General features: G+C 36.0%; 1 protein-coding gene across 17 annotated transcripts in view; it reads right to left on the bottom strand.

Moving 5' to 3' along the window:
* scrib (scribble planar cell polarity protein) overlaps positions 1–17544 on the bottom strand; it is a 284575-nt gene that overhangs the window by 128076 nt on the left and 138955 nt on the right. For all 17 annotated transcript variants that reach the window (XM_051929184.1, XM_051929190.1, XM_051929189.1 and 14 more), the window contains 2 exons: positions 5899–5988; positions 1183–1260 (listed from right to left, as the gene is read on the bottom strand). In XM_051929184.1, the coding sequence (XP_051785144.1) occupies positions 1183–1260; positions 5899–5988 (168 nt within the window). The remainder of the gene's footprint in view (positions 1–1182; positions 1261–5898; positions 5989–17544) is intronic.

Below are 17544 nucleotides of genomic sequence, written 5' to 3' on the forward strand. Positions count from 1 at the left end.
GCCATTCTGAGGTACTGAATGTTGCTCGATTGAAGGGGGTGGTTTGGAATAATTTAAACAATTTTAGCAAAATGCGGCAAGAAAACAAAATGAAAAAAATGTGCCTGAATTTGTTTAGAATGCACTGTATATCACTGCCTGAGCATCATGTACACCCCCCCCCAACAAGAATTATAAAGACACTTAATACAGAAGCTACTGCCAGTACATACAATGCACTTTTACAAATAGTATATGCCAATTCAGCAACATTACAGTTGACACCTTTTTTGTTGTATAAAATACAGAAAGTACAAAATTCGCTTACCCAGTAGTAAAATGGAAGATAACAAATTAGATTATCTTTTGAAAAGCTAACAAAGGACCCTTTCTTTCAGACTTAGCTTGACAAAAGCCTGAAAAGTATGGGTAATGTTTGTTTATTTTAATCAAATATAACAAGTCACTCAACAGGTAGTAGTGCACGACTAAGAGAAGACAGCAAAAGGCAGAACGTCTATGGACAAATAGAGTAACCTAGACATTCAAGATCATAATGAACATGTGACACTTCTGGAGATCTAGTACTAGACAAATTGGCACTTACAAAATTATTTTGAAAGCACTTTCAATGATTTGAGGGATAGATGTATGTGCCAAAGGCAGACAGCAAGGATTGTTTTTTTAAAAGGACTATAATAAGGACATGTAATGTAAGAGGTAGGGTTAATAAAAATGTCTAAAAGAAGGTAAAACTGAAACTCATGAAAAAATGCAAAAAAAGTGTGAATTTCAGTGGAAAACAACAGGCATATCTTAAATAGTTACCGACTTAAAATACGGGGCAATCTGACTTACTTACAAAGTCTGACGCAGTCCACTAACTTAGGTCTATGATCCATTCACAACTGGAAATGCAACCCTTAAAATTATTTTATACAATTATAAACAGTAACAGACCATATTAAAATCTATTTTCATGATGTAACTCTGATCCTTTGACATTTTCTGATAATCAGAAAAATGAACATTCACACATTAGTACTAAGAAAAATAAACATTTTCCCCCAGTAACAACGATGGCCGGACATCATAAATGAAAAAAGGCAAACACCCAGTATCCTCTGGGAACAAACAGAACTACACTTACTTGTTAAAAACAAAAAACAACGTATGACTGAGCACCCTTTTAATAAGACTTGCCTCTAACAGTTTATCTCCCACTTTAACTCCTGCACGTGCAGCCGGGCCTTCTTCTGAAACCCTGGAGATGAAGATACCCTGGAAATGATTAGGGAAGACATCACAAAAGAAGCCAGATTAGAAAACTCCTGCAGCTGTTTGTAACACAATTTCTACAGCAGACATTTCACCCCTGAAAGTAAAAAGCTGTGGTCTACTTTGTAGAGGTAGTGATGTACTATTTACCTTCAAGTCAAGAAAAAATAAATAAAATTTTAAGCATTTAAGGAATTCAGTTTTATAGAAGTTAATTTACAACGTTAAACTATAAATTGATAGATATAAAATGCTTGTAAATAAATATATAGTACTTTTACTCTTTTATAATATCATTTGATTAGTGGTACGGATAACACATTACATGTAATGGGCAGTTGACAGCTCTTTGGTCTTGGCCATAGTGGAGTTTGGAGTGTGACTGTTTGATGTTGTGGACAGGTGTCTTTTATATTGATAATAAGTTCAAACAGGTGCCATTAATTCAGGTAATGAGTGGAGAACAGAGGAGCCTCTTACAGAAGAAGTTACAGGTCTGTGAGAACCAGAAATCTTGCTTGTTTGTAGGTGACCAAATACTTTTTCCACCATAATTTGCAAATAAATTCTTTAAAAATCAGACAATGTGATTTTCAGGATTTTTGTTTTTCTCATTTTGTCTCTCATAGTTGAGGTATACCTATGATGAAAATTACAGGCCTCTCTCATCTTTTTAAGTGGGAGAACTTGCACAATTGGTGTCTGACTAAATGCTTTTTTGCCCCACTGTGTATATATATATACATATATATATATAAATAAATATACACACACACACACAGTATATAATCCTACAAAATCCCTGACTTTGTGCAAGTGTACCTATAAGAATTGATGCTGGTTTGAAGGCAATAGGTAGTAAAACCAAATATTGATCTGATTTAGATTTTTCCTTTGTTCGCTCACTTTGCATTTTGTAAATTGATAACAATAAACAATCATCATTTATATTTCTGAAAGCATTCTTTGTTTACAGCATTTTTTCACACCTGTCTAAAACTTTTGCACAGTACTATATATTAAAACTACTCAAAAAAATTAAAGGAACACTTTGAAAACACATCAGATCTCAATGGGAAAAAAAATCATTCTGGTTATCTATACTGACATGGACTGTGTAATGTGTTAGGAACGAAAGGATGCCTCATCGTTTGATGGAAATGAAAATTATCAACCTACAGAGGGCTGAATTCAAAGACACCCCGAAAATCAAAGTGAAAAAATGATGCGCCAGGCTACTCCATTTTGTTGAAATTTCATTGCAGCAACTCAAAATCGTACTCCATAGTTTGTATGGCACCAACGCGCTTGTAAGCATGCCTGACAATGTCGGAGCAAGCTCCTAATGAGATGCCGGATGGTGTCCTGAGGGATCTCCTCCCAGATCTGGACCAGGGCATCACTGAGCTCCCAGACAGTCTGAGGTGCAACCTGGTGGCATTGGATGGACCGAAACACAATATCCCAGAGGTGTTCTATTGGATTGAGGTCAGGCGGTTGAGCGTGGGGCCAGTCAATGGTATCTATTTCCTTCATCCTCCAGGAACTGCCTGCATACTCTCGCCACATGAGGCCAGGCATTATAGTGTAACAGAAGGAATCCAGGACCCACTGCAGCAGCACTGGGTCTGACAATGGGTTCGAGGATTTCATCCTGATACCTAATGGCAGTCCAGGTGCCGTTGTCTAACCTGTAAAGGTCTATGCATCCCTCCATAGATATGCCTCCCCAGACCATCACTGACACCAAACCGGTCATGCTGAACAATGTTACAGGCAGCATGACATTCTCCACCGCTTCTCCAGACCCTTTCACATGTGCTCAGGGTGAACCTGCTCTCATCGGTGAAAAGCATAGGGCGCCAGTGGTGTACCTACCAATTGTGGTATTCTATGGCAAATTAAAACTGAGCTCCATGGTGCTGGGCAGTGAGCACAAGGCCCACTAGAGGACGCCGAGCCCTCAGGCCACCCTCATGAAGTCTGTTTCTGATTGTTTGGTCAGAGACATTCACACCAGTGGCTTGCTGGAGGTCATTTTGTAGGGTTCTGGCAGTGCTCATCCTGTTCCTCCTTGCCCAAAAGAGGAGATACAGGTACTGCAGATGGGTTAAGGACCTTCTACGGCCCTGTCCAGCTCTCCTAGAGTAAGTGCCTGTCACCTGGAATTTCCTCTATGCCCTTGAGACTGTGCTAGGAGACACAGCAAACCTTCTGACCATGGCACGTATTGATGTACTATCCTGGAGATGTTGGACTACCTGCGCAACCTCTGTAGGGTCCAGGTATCGCCTCATGCTAGCAGTAGTGACACTGACCATAGCCAAAAGCAAAACTAGTGAAAAAACAATCCGAAAAGATGAGGAGGGAAAAATGTCAGTGGCCTCCACCTGTTAAACAATTCCTGTTTTGGGAGTCATCTCACTGTTGCCCCTCTAGTGTACCAGATCAATATCCTAGAAGTTTCATTGACTTGATGTTATACTCTGATTAAAAAGTGTTCCTTTAATTTTCTGAGCAATATATATATAAATAAATAAATAAATAAAAAGGCTTGCATTACCTTTTTTTTTTTTTTTTAAATGTGAAAAAGAACTTTCCATGCCTTCTGACCTACAGTATGCTGCATCTACTTGAAGTGACAGACGGACTGTCAGCAGCACAGCTTTTAACAGGTGGAAGTATTCACATTGTTTTTGCTTAAAATAACAATCCCAAAAACCTGCATAACAAAATGAACAACATTGAATTCTGTCTTATGTTAGCTTTCTGACTTGGAACGGAGAAGTAATGTTGCAATATTCTTTTTTTCTTTGTTCAAAAAAATAAATAAATAAATAAATAAATTTGATTGTAAGTGTGGGTTTCATATCTGTATTTTATGATGAACAAGAATAAAACTAAGTAAATAAAACACAAGAAAATCATTCAAATTTGGCTGTTACTTGTCAGTTTCATATATTGGCTTTTGCCGGGTGGGCTTGTGACGGGTGCGAAAGATGATTGGCACACCAGCGCCAAAGGCAGCAACTGAAAATGTACAATAACTTAATATTTCAGACATTTTTATTTCTTACTATATTTTCTACACATATGTTTTTGACTGCGTATTATATCAAAGTGGCAGTCTGATAATCCTAAACCATGGTGTGCGCCATAAATGGAATTTAAAGGGAGACCACGGGGGCTTGAACCCTCTAACCCCCTCCCTTATGGATGTGTTAGCCAGGGGTTTAAAGACACCAGGCCACAGACCAGCACAAAAGAATAGAAGGATCTACTACTATATTATGTTCTTTATGATGTTCAGCTACAAATTAAAATTATATGCAGCCCATCTGTATATTACATTGTTAAGAAATTGTAATTTTGCGTGCTACTTTTAAGTGGCTTCACAAAGTCACAATTGGCTTATTTCATACTGTAGCAGGCCACGGCACTGCTTACAGGTGCCCAGTGCTAATGAATTTTTGCACTTTTACATTGTTCATGGTTGAAATTCTTGTGCAACTTTGCAGGCTTGCATGATGGAATTTTCCTTTTTATTTTAATTATCCCAAACACATTGTGCATATAGAGAGTAAGAGAGATAATTGTGTATGTTAATCAAATACATTTGGTATTTAGTACACTGTAGTAATCCCCGAGGGGAAACTGTCTTTTCACATGACCTTTGGAGGTCACAGCGCAGGGTCACAGCAATTTTCAGGTTAAGGGCCTTGCTCAAGGGCCCAACAGAAGTAGGATTCCTTCTGGCAGTAACAGGATTTAAACCAGCCACCTTAGCCTCAGATAAAGCCTGTAATAAAGTGATGATGGAGGTATGTGAGATTTCTCCATTAAGCATGGCCAATTTGATGATGCTGACAATCTACAGTACTCTTGGTGAGGCATGATTGTGATTTAAATAATTATAATATTTTCTTGAATTTTATATTTGTTAGTCCTACACTAAAGTTCGTAATAGTAAAGTCTCTGTTTTTGACCTATAAAACCTTTTGTTCAGAGCCAAAGAAAAAAAAGTTCATGGAAGCTATGCAAGGAGCTGTACTATGCATGGAGATAAGAGATAACTGCTCAAGGTAGAAGATCTAATATTTGGAGTTTCACTTACATCTAGGGAGCTATAAAACCTCTTATAGCACAGTTAAACAATTTGGGAAACACATAGACAAGCTGATCATGCTCAGATTAATAGGCACCAAATTATATTTAAGTGGCATACATATATCTGCTTCATTTACAAATTAAAGAAACATGCTACTGGCTACTTTATTTATACACTTGTACAATTAACTATTGATTTTACAGACTGATTTGAGACTATAATATTTCCAAATTAGTTACTTTTGCTTTTAATTATTATGCAAGAAATGTACTTTGCTGTAACTGTATTATACAAACCCAATGAAGACTCTGTGGCTAGAAACTTGTGTTTCTGTATTTTCTTAAGGTCAAAATTAACTTCCACTACTTCGTTTTGCAAAGGCCTAAAAAACACTGCATCTCCGGAGACACATGTTTTGGATTCATATTATAATACTGTATTCTTTTTACGTCTTCTTATGGTTTCGCTGAGAACAGCTGTATATAAATGCTTATAATTTTAATGAGGCGCAATATTTCTAGAAGTAATCTTACCTCATCATCACCTTTGTATGGTGTAGATCCTTTACCCCCTGCAATACTGATCCCTAAACCTCCAGTCTGACGGATGATTGTAAGTGTCAGCTGGAAGCAAAATAAAAATGTTTACATTTCTAGAATTTACAAAATATAACATTTTAATTTTTCATTTTGTTAATGGTATTTTCTCAACAAATCTCAGTATCAAAAAAAAAAAAAGTGTGGGATGGAACACACATGCAAATACCTAATAAATACTTTGAGAACTGAAAATATTACTTTTTATTATAAAATGTACAATGCAAGAACGTAGGACTGTTCATACTGGTAGTAAAACTATATCATTGCAGAACTAAAAACTGAGTGGAAATACCTTTTTTTGACAGCAAAACCATATATTGACTTTACCTAATACTAAAAACTGAGTAGTAAGACATTTTTAAGATTTTAATATATGCATCCTTTTAATCAAAATTGTTGTATTAAATTTTCCACAAACATTATTAAAAAACTGAAGGCTTACTTTCCCTTAAATGAATGTTTGAGGCATTTTAAGTAGCAAAAGGTTTGTGAATTGATATTAGGACTGAAGAATGTATAACCACATCTGGATAAATACAGTAAGGAACAAGTGTTCTCATTTATGATTATTATAATCATAACTGTTAACAAGCCTCAGCATAGGGAGAGTTATATACAGAAAAGCAAGTCACTAGCTAACTGTGCTTACTGTCTGCTGCGGCATATGGGCCCATGTATGTTTGATCAGAGTTAGGCTTACTTGGAAGGCCTGTGTTCTTTGAACTTAAGATGTTTCAGTGATTCGCACTAACACCAGTTAGAAGGGAGATATGGTTCATTTTGTTTCTTTTCTTTAATTGCACATATGAAGCAACAACTAAACGACCACTAATGAGACTGCCACTGAAAACAAATTTCAGCGGCAGCAAAAAAAAAAAAAAAAAAAAGTTTCTCTTTTATCCATTAAACAGTAGAAAATGAAAATAAAAATTATACCTTTTCCAAAGGAATCTACAACTAAGAATTCATTCGAAGCACGTCATAAATGGTAAATAATATGTTAATATATACGGCTTGCTGACACCATCAGAATTCAATGACATACTCTTTGTGTAATTTGCAAATTTCTTTCATTGAAAATACATAAGTAACATTTAGGATTTTAGGAACTGAATAGAGAAACAGGAGCACAAGGAAAAAAATACATTCACTGCTCAATATAAATATATTTATTATTGTAGGTGAGAAATGCAATATGCAAAAAAACTAATTATTCTCTGATTAATTATAAATGAAAGACAGTAAGCCTGAACTACACATTTCAAAATTAGACTGGAACAGATAACAATCTGCTAAAGAAACTTCAATACAGCTGCTGTCTTGTTCATAACCAAATTACTCCTTACATATTCTCTCCACTTCTTTTTGTTCACCTATTGGTGCACTGTTGGCCAGATGTTGGTATAACACAAAAAGTACATTGACAACACACTGTTTGTATGTATGTATCTGTGTATATATAAAAGTATAAATAATGTGTAATAATACAGCAAACTATTTCCTAGCCAAAACTAAACACCACAAAGAAGGCATATATAAAAACACAATAAGCAGGCAAGGCAGAAATGTTTTGCTACAATAACAGAAGTAGTTCTCTCTACAGCAGTGTAACTAGCAGCCCATATACAGCATATTTCCAAAATTTTTGGTGCATTCACATATAATGTGCAAAGCACCAATAGCGAAAGCCTGTGTCGGTTTGTCTGCATAAAACAGCTCGGCCCCCAATGGACCAATTTTGTTGAGATGTGGCACACTTATTCTTCAAATAAATTTGTCACAACATTTACATTTTCATTCAGATATCTAAGATGTAATCACATCTTGCCTGAAGAAGAGGCCTGAGATGCTTCTAAAGCTTCCATATTGTAATCTTTTTAGTTAGCCAATAAAAGGTGTAATTTTGCTTGACTTCTCTTCATATTCCTTTTATAAAATAAATCCGTTCCTTTCCAAGTTCTTACTTATTTATATCATTTTAACAGATTAATTTGTTTGATCTAATATTAATAGCTAGAACGGAAACTTATTTCAGTTCCTTTTCTCCTTTTATTGGGTAATACCAAAACTGATTATATGGTAGCACTGGTCAATTTGTATTAATAGATATTTTCCAATTGCTAATAATTAGATGTTACTCTATTCGGTATACTTTTAAAAATGTTATGTGTAGTGTAGTGGTTAAGGCTTTAAACTTCAGACTGTGAGGTTGTGGGTTCAAATCCCGTTACTGACACTGTGTAACCATGAGCAAATCATTTGACCTGCCTGTGCTCTAATTGTATCATAAAAATGTTGTAAGTGTGGAAGAATAATTTTAGGGTAACATAGCATTCATCTTTAAGAAATAGCATAAAGGGTTAATAAATGTTGGCAAATGAGATCAAGTGAACAACAAAATGTATACTGAAATATAATAATTGGTTTAGTAAAAATACTGAGATGGTCAAGTAAATAAAGAATGTACCAGAAGAAAGGTTGATGTAATATACAAAATTAGCCAACCTGCGGCATAGTATACGCTGCATAATTATGTATTGATGGGTGAACACTTCCTGAAAGACACAGTTGTCCAAATGGGGTGGGTTTGAGGATACGACTGTAAGTGAATGCAAAGATGGAACTCTGGAGAGAGGGCGGGGAAGCGGGCCTGAGAGGTTTCGGGTCCTAACCATCCAACGATGGGTCAGCACAACCGGTAACGATCCTTCCGCAGGTTCACCTACAGAACCCGTGTTAGGACATTTACATCCTCTAGATAGGCAAGTTCGATCGCCTGACACCCATTCCGCCCCCGCCATTCTAGTCTGCCGATTTCTTTAGTCATCGTTCAGTACGCACTGCCTGCTCATGTGTCCGCCCCCAACTCCTCACCTGAATTGCTTTCATCTGTGTACAGTCCACATGCACTTGTGAGTCATGTTGACTGTTCATTTTCCACACACCGCCTCAGTCGCATGCACCTGTGAGCCACGTTCGGGCTGGGTGAGGTTTCCCGTGTTGAGTCAAATTAAGCCACAGGTTCCACACCTGGTGGTGCCCTTCCGTCAATTCCTTTCAGCTTCAGCTTTGCAACCATACTCCCTCCGGAACCCAAAGACTTTGGTTACCCGGTTGGCTGCCCGGCGGGTCATGGGAATAACGCCGCCGGATTGCCAGTCGGCATCGTGTATGGTTGGAACTACGACGGTATGTGATCTTCTTCGAACCTCCGACTTTCGTTCTTGATTAATGAACATATTCTTGGCAAAGGCCTTCGCTCCTGCACCATGGTCGGCTGTTTAGTGAATTGTTGGTGGGCGGAGCTCTGTCAGTTGGCGGGCGTGGCTGTCTTACGTGCATCTTGCTTGCCATGGACTTAGTGAATTATATACTGTACAGTAATCCCTCACTTATCGCGGGAGATAGGTTCCAAGGCCGACCGCGATAACTGAATTTCCGCAAAGTAGGGACACCATATTTATTTAATTATTTAACGTGTATTTGGACATTTTTAAACCCTCCCTGTATTGTTTACAACCCACCCTTTACTCTATTAATAACAGGGACAACTGCTAAACAATATGAAATCGGTAGATAAGTTTACACTTACTGTATAGCGAAGTACACGTAGCTATATATGACGTGATGATGGTGATGAATATGCTGCGTAGTAAAAATGATGACGATGAAGGCGATAATCCCCTGAATGCAGTAGCAAGAGCACGTTAATGCTGAATGAGTGAGATGAGACTTCCTGGTTAATGCAGCACTCCGTTGCTAAGCCAATCAGCAGTACACAGGAACTTAACTGCGTGCTCTGATTGGATAGCTTCTTAGCCATCCGCCAATAGCATCTCTTGTATGAAATCAACTGGGCAAACCAACTGAGGAAGCAAATACCAGAAGTAAAAAGACCCATTGTCTGCAGAAACCCGCGAAGCAGCGAAAAATCCGCGTTATATATTTAGATATGCTTACATATAAAATCCGCGAAGTCGTGAATCCGCGAAAAGTGAACCGCGAAGTAGCGAGGGAATACTGTATATAGATGTACTGAAGGATGACTAAGAAATCAGCAGATGTCCTATAAACTAGAATGGACTGTTGTTATATGCAAAGAAATTTTAAGGGTTGTGGCTCATCTCAAAAGGTACAAGAACCACCAGAATATAATATAATAGACTTTAATTTGTAAACCAACAAACCAACCAGAGTAAAATGTATGTATTGATTGACACTCACAAATATGTAATATTCAATCATTTTCCTTAATAAATAAATGACCAAGTATAATATTTTTGTCTCATTTATTTAACTGGTTTCTCTTTATCTACTTTTAGGACTTGAATGAAAATCTGATGATGTTTTAGGTCATATTTATGTAGAAATATAGAAAATTCTAAAGGGTTCACAAACTTTCAAGCACAACTGTAGCTTTCTACTGATACCCTATTCTGTGTACAATGTTATTAATTTAATTAATTGTTCACTTGAATCCCACAAACAGAACTATAGTAAAAGTAAAAAGGAAATTGAGTTACTAAATTGCCACAAAAACTAAAAAAATGTGTAACATTCATCAGATCTCTTAATCTATAATAAAAAAAAAAACTTATAACTCTATTTTCTCCTTCCATCTATTTATTGTGCATAAATCAGAGTCATTCCAGACAATGAAAGCTGGACAAAGAAAATTGTCAAGTTATGCACAAATAAAGCTTTTGTTTGGACTTCTTTTATAATGTGGGAACACACCACATGATTGCATCCCACAACAGAGCACAGTGCTGTTTTGCACAAAACACATTTTTGAGATCTACTGACTGAATGCCACTTTAAAACAGTCAACTGATTACAAAGACAGATTTTGTAACTTACAGATGCAAAATTACACCTACTATAAATTGCTTCAATTTTCAATTGGCTTTGCTTTTAAAAGCCCGCGTTTACTGTTGTTTTAGATTAAGTAACTTTACCATTGTTGTTGCTTTACTCTGCGATACCAGATTTGATAATTAAAAACTAAAAAATGACAGTTGCTAGCAAAACCTGGTCCAACATGGCTTCTTTACTTAGTTATTAACTTTAAGTAATCAACAACAAGCTAGATGAAAGCCTGCTTTTAATGAGTTCAATGGGATGCCCAAGTCATAGAAGCAAGACATTAATTAAAGAAGCTATTAAAACTTTCCAGGGAAATAGTATAATAGTACTGTTGATCATGTTCATGACATAATAGTACTGTTGATCATGTTCATTGTTAGTGTACCTTTCACAATTAGCAAATGCAATAAATCTTTCACTCTGCTGCCTGGAAAGAAAATTTTGAATTTAATTTGCTTTACTTTCAGGTAGTACATAATGAGCAATACTGCAGAACTAAACCTGTAAATAATATACAGCTGATCATTTGCACTGTAAACTGGATTCATACACAGTCATATAACCAAAGGTATTTCTTTAGTAGTTGCAGATGACAAATCAAAGAACTGCTTTGTCAAATTAAAAAGGGTCATAATCATGTTTATTAGATACTGACAATAATGTCACTCCAGAATAAACATAGTTTTTGTTGAAGCTCAATATTACATACAAGTTCAAGTGAAACAGTATAAGGGCTTAACCACTTGCACTGGAAACTGTGATTGCTACATTCTTTAATACAGACATCAACTGAGGAGTAATATATTAAAATGCTTATAACTTGCCTTAAAACTGCAACTGCAGGGCACCCAGCTATGAATGTCAATTTTCCTCATTAATGCTCTTATCTATGACATGTCAACATATTGAAAAAACACACTGAGGGCTGTTTTGTGCCATATATGGAAACTTAAAACAATGATATGCACTGCACTGCTGCTATCCTAACAAAATGCACTGCTTCTAGTAAGTTCACCACCAATCTGATTAATTTTGAACAGATTCAAAAGTAAAAAAGTTCTCTCCACATTTAGGATGAGCTTTTCATTCTGATTTTCACATGGAAGTAAGTGTGTGATATGAAATAAAATGAACAATTTGAAAGAACTCAAAAATGAAAATCAACTGCTTCAGCAAAACTTCAAACTAGGACTGTCTCTCCTTCCAGTTGAGAGTTGTACTTAAAGGTTGATTTATAGTAAATTTAGAATATTTTCTCTCTGTAAACCGATACAATCAAGAAGTACACAGTAGCATATACTTGTGCTATGTTTCTTTATCCTTTTGTTGAACACTTTCTGACAAAAAAATCTCTGCTGAAATCACTTAACAGACTCATCTGCTGTTTTCACAAGTGCATTATGATTGGTTTGTTTACATACAATGTGACTGGTCAAACTTCTCCATAGGAAGTTTAATTCTGGACGGAGCTGCAACGAGTCAGCATGAAAAGAAAAAGAAATGCTAATCCTCCATGATTAAATACAATAAAATGCACTACACTAAATCTACACCTTCCTGTAGTGATACGTATTAAATTTAAATTCTTGACGCTCATCTACAGAGCAGTCAATGGTTCAGCACCTATACATGTAAGAAGATACTTCTGAGGGCCTATGCTCCTTCACAACCACTTAAGTCTGTAAATGAATGGCATCTGGTGATGCCACCTATGTGGCATCAAATCTCAAAACAAACTCTTTGCATGCATATTTCCTAGCTGGTGGAATAAGCTATCCACAACCATCTGAAATGCTAACTACCTCAATGTGCTTAAGAAACTGACTAACTGATAGTGGCTTTGATAGGTTTGTATAACTAAGGAAGTGTAAAAAGGTTGTATTCTGTTTTGAGCTCATCACTTGTGAGAACGAATTTTATAACCTTGTCCTGTAACACTTATTCCCAAACAGACCTCCATGACTGATGCCTACTTGATTATGATGACCTCTTTTGAAGATCGCTTTGGATAAAAGCATCTACTAATCAAATTAATGGTCTAATCAAATGTGCGTAACGTGGCAATTTACATGTATGCAGACAACCGAAATTTTAAATAATTCACTATATTATTGACTCTGACCTAAATTTTAAATCACATATTAATCAGATTACTAGGACAGCATTTTTTTACTTAAGAAATATAGCAAAAGTTAGACATCTTATAACATTGCAAGATGCTGAGAAATTAGTTCACGCTTGTGCTTTCAGTCGACTAGATTACTGTAACGCACTCCTCTCAAGACCACTCAAAAAAGACATCAATCGATTGGAACTAGTGCAGAATGCTGCTAAAATCTTAACTAGGAAAAGAAAATCAGCGCACATTTCTCCTGTTTTGATGTCACTACACTGGTTACCTGTGTCATTTGGAATTGACTTTAAAATACTGCTTACAGTATGGTTTACGAAGCCTTAAATAATCTGCTCCATCCTATATCTCAGAATGTCTTTCACCTTACACTCCAAATTGTAACCTTAGATCTTCAAATGAGTGTCTGCTTATAATTCAAAGAGCTAAACTTAAAAGAAGTGGTGAGGCAGGCTTCTGCTGTTGTGTACCTAAAATATGGAATAGTTTATTGACAGAAATTCGCCAGGCTAATAAGGTGGAGCACTTTAAAAAAAAAAAAAAAAAAAACTGTTAAAAACCCATTACTTTAACATGGCTTTCTCATAGCTTCATTTTAGTATAACTCTGATATTCTGTATATGCATTTAATTATCATTTTTGTTTAATGGCTCCAAAATCCGTACTAACCGCTACTTTCTCTGCTGTTCTCTTTCCAGTTTTCTGTGGTGGCAATCTGCGCCAACACCACCTGATCAAAGCACCATGCAGTCCCTACATTGATGGATAGAAGGCCAGAGGTCCACATGACCATCATCGTCTAATTCTTCCACGTGAAGCCTGAAAACCATGAGGACTGATTTAGATCATTTACGTTAGGTAGAATGCAGAGAGGGGGCTGGATGGTCTTGTGGCCTTGGAACCCCTGCAGATTTCGTTTTTTTCACAGCCCTCTGGAGGTTTTTTTTTGTTTGTTTTTTCTGTCCTCCCTGGCCATCGGACTTTACGCAAATAATAATGTAATTTTTATATTTTTTTCTTTCTTCATCTTGTAAGGCACTTTGAGCTACATCATTTGTATGAAAACATGCTGTACAAATAAATGTTGTTGTTAATAGACATAATAGATGGACGGGCATCATGACTGGAGTGAAAAGTGGTTCCTTACATAGCCTGCAGGGCATAACTGAAGGATGGCACAAATGAATGTGTATCCTGGCCTTGGTTGTTACTACTCCCTTTCCTTCCCCGGGTGCAGCCAAGGGGCATTGCCAGGAGAGGACTCCCTCTGTTTAAGGAGGTTCTGTCTAAGCAGTAAATGCTTGCTAGGTGAAATGCACTGCCTCCAGAAGTACTCCTGGGTCAAGCATAAAAGGAACTGCCTCACCTCACTTTGAGAGTTGTAGTCAGGAGGGGAAGAACATAAACCTTTCGTGGGAGAAGTGGAGGAAGAAAAAGAAAGGAAAGATAGAAAGAATTGTGTATTGAAAGGAAACCTGCAAAGATCTCTTGAACCCGGGGCTGGTGTCTATGTGGTTGTGTCTAGGGCTGCAGGCCACAATGTAAAATACGAAATACAAAACAATTCAAATCTCAAGTATTGGCTTACAGCACTGATATGGAACATATGAACTCATCTCACTAGGAATTACCCTGAAGTAATGTTACACAATGTACTGATAAGTGTGTTATGTAGTGCATCATAAATGTGTATTCCCAGTCTTACTGTGGACATGAAATATTTTTAATAATGACAGTAATATTTCTCCCCACGTAGTTAAAATATATTAAATTGCAATTTATGTAAAAAGGAATATTTATGTAAAACTGAATTATAATAATTACCACACTTAAAGTGTATTGAGAATGGATGGGATGGATGATAAATAATTTATTTTGTGACATATCATCAAAAAACTAAGGGGAAGTGTCTGTTTTGGCATCATGGAGAGCAGTATTAACATTTCAGATACTCCAAGTGTTTATATGCTATACATGAAGTTGTGCATGTACTACTAATATGCCTTTCTTTCTGTACGCCTTCTGTTGGAATGGAATAACCAATGTCATTTTTAGTACAGCAAACACGACGCATTGTAACAGAAGACACATAATAAAATTAGCACTGTTGTAGAATCCTCCAACAGAGTGTAACTTCAGTCTGCAATATCACACCCATTCAAGGGTGTTACTCACATGACGACCACAGTTAAAAAGAAATTTTGCAATTTACTCATGGTCAACTTATATCCTATCCTATAAGACTAAAATATCCTTAAAAGTTTATCAAAACTGATTTTTTTTTAACATACAAACATGAATGATAAAAATTACTACAATTTATGTTAATTATATCCACCTGTAACTCAATCATGTTGATTTGCCTGCCATTAATTTGGCTGCATCACAAGTGAAATCAATGGACATGTTAAGAGTAACGTTCTTGGATGTGGGCTGCATGTATACCCTTATTAAATCTCTGTCCAGGTGAACCTCACATATTTGGGTGAATTTTCTCAGAGTTAAAGAAAATAGCTTAATATGAAAGGTGAAATGTGTAAGCACTGTCATTAAAACCAAGGGTCAAGATAATTTATAAATTAAGGCTGCCCTATTAAGTCTAGTTGTCAGGTGCAGTTGAATGCAAGTTTATGCTGAATTCACTAAATGGCATTATCAACGCTAAAGGACAGAAGGAAGAAACCTCAGATGAAATCAGTAATCATACACAGGCTCCTTCAGACACTTTGCTCACAGTCATCCTGACTGATTAAAGTTTATTTCAAAGATAGCTGCAACAAATGTTTGAGTATTTACATATACAGTAAATGAAGGCAAAACATCAAAACAAGGTTGCTTATGTACTTATTAATCTCATCGTTTCATGAAGAAAGGCATACTAAGCAAACAATGTCAAAAGCTTCCATGAAAAAATCTCATGTTACTCATTTCACATAATCCAAGTGACAAGTTATTAAATTGTATGGCCCATAAGGTCTCAAACAGGTGTATTTTTGCTAAAATAATCTTAAATAAACCTCCACCAGAAAACACTCACATGAATGAAAATGAAACATGCTTAGACACAAAGGAGCACTTCAATTGTACAAACCAGTTTGACTTGTTAAATTTATTTTCATAGATGTCAGCCCCACCTGGACTACCTCGGGATTATTTAGTCACAGTCTGTAAAACTGCATGGGTGAAGTGATCTTCCGCTTGTTGAAGCATCTCAGTTGTATACAAGTACGAAACACAGTCTCTTCCTGATAATGATTTCACTCTTTCCTTTAACTTTTAAACTTTAGTTGTACATTACATAATGTGCAATGTTAGCCAATGAATAAGTTGTTAATGGGCTGGACTCCTCACCAGTCAATGAGGTGGGGAGGCAATTTTCATTTCAAATGCTCAGGCACATATGGGACCATTCCATTCTAGCAGAAAATAAATTATTTAACAATATCTTAATAAAAATATGTGTGTTTAGGATGTTCCATGCATATGATTGGATGTATAACTTAACATGTGGCTTATGCAACACAAGTAACATGAGATTTTTTTCATGAACTTTTTGATGTTTGCTGTTGTCCGGAATTGGCTACCATAAACACCTACTACATCAGAAACATTGTTATTTATGTTCGGCATGAAGGTAAAAATTTTTCTCAGCCATCACTATGAAGTACACACGGTAAGTAACATATCAAAAATATTTTTGGGTAGAGTAATTCCTTTAATAACCTATATAGAAAATAAATTAAATTGTCCACATGTATATCATGGAGACATTAATGTATGTAGCCTCAAGAATTTATACACATTTATTTGTTTACATTCCAACTATTTTAAATATGAAATATTCTAATACTGTACTGTTTTACGAGTTCAGATAATGAGATTACTAAGTATGAGCAAACATCGAGTTATGTCCCATTGTATAGCCATCACTACAAACTACACGAGTTAAGTAACATATCAAAAATATTTTTGGATGGAGTAATCCTTTAATAACCTATTTAGAAAATAGCAAATCAATAGTCCACATGTAAGTCATGGCAGCATTAATGTATGTAGCCTCAAGAATTTATACACATTTGTTTATATTCAAACTGTTTTAAATATGAAATATTCTAATATTGCACTATTGTGCGAGTTCAGCTAACAAGATTACTAAGCAAGAGCAAACATCGAGTTACTGTATATTCCAATGTGTGTCTTGTGTTCTGTAAATGAAAATTCCAAGTGTTAATATTAAGAATGCAGATATACTTGAAATCCATTTGTACTATTAAAAAAATAAATAAATGAGATGGATTGAGTCAAGAGTTTCTCTGATTTTGCAAAATGAATTAACATTTTTCCCTATTAAGATATGTTTTTAATTTTAACGTCGGTCTAAAAAAAGGAATAAATATAAATGCCAATATATTGCAGAATCATACAGCTAATCAGAAGTAGACAAGTTGTAAATCCATATAGTGGTGTGTTGGACTACGAGCTATCCAAACCTCATATTCCAGGTATGCTTTGTGGTAGCCTAGCTTTATGTACAGGGTGAGGCATGCCAGCAACCTTTTATATTAAGGTTTATTTGTAAAGTA

Source organism: Erpetoichthys calabaricus, chromosome 6 (assembly GCF_900747795.2).
Source record: "Erpetoichthys calabaricus chromosome 6, fErpCal1.3, whole genome shotgun sequence".
Taxonomy (NCBI): Eukaryota; Metazoa; Chordata; class Cladistia; order Polypteriformes; family Polypteridae; genus Erpetoichthys; species Erpetoichthys calabaricus.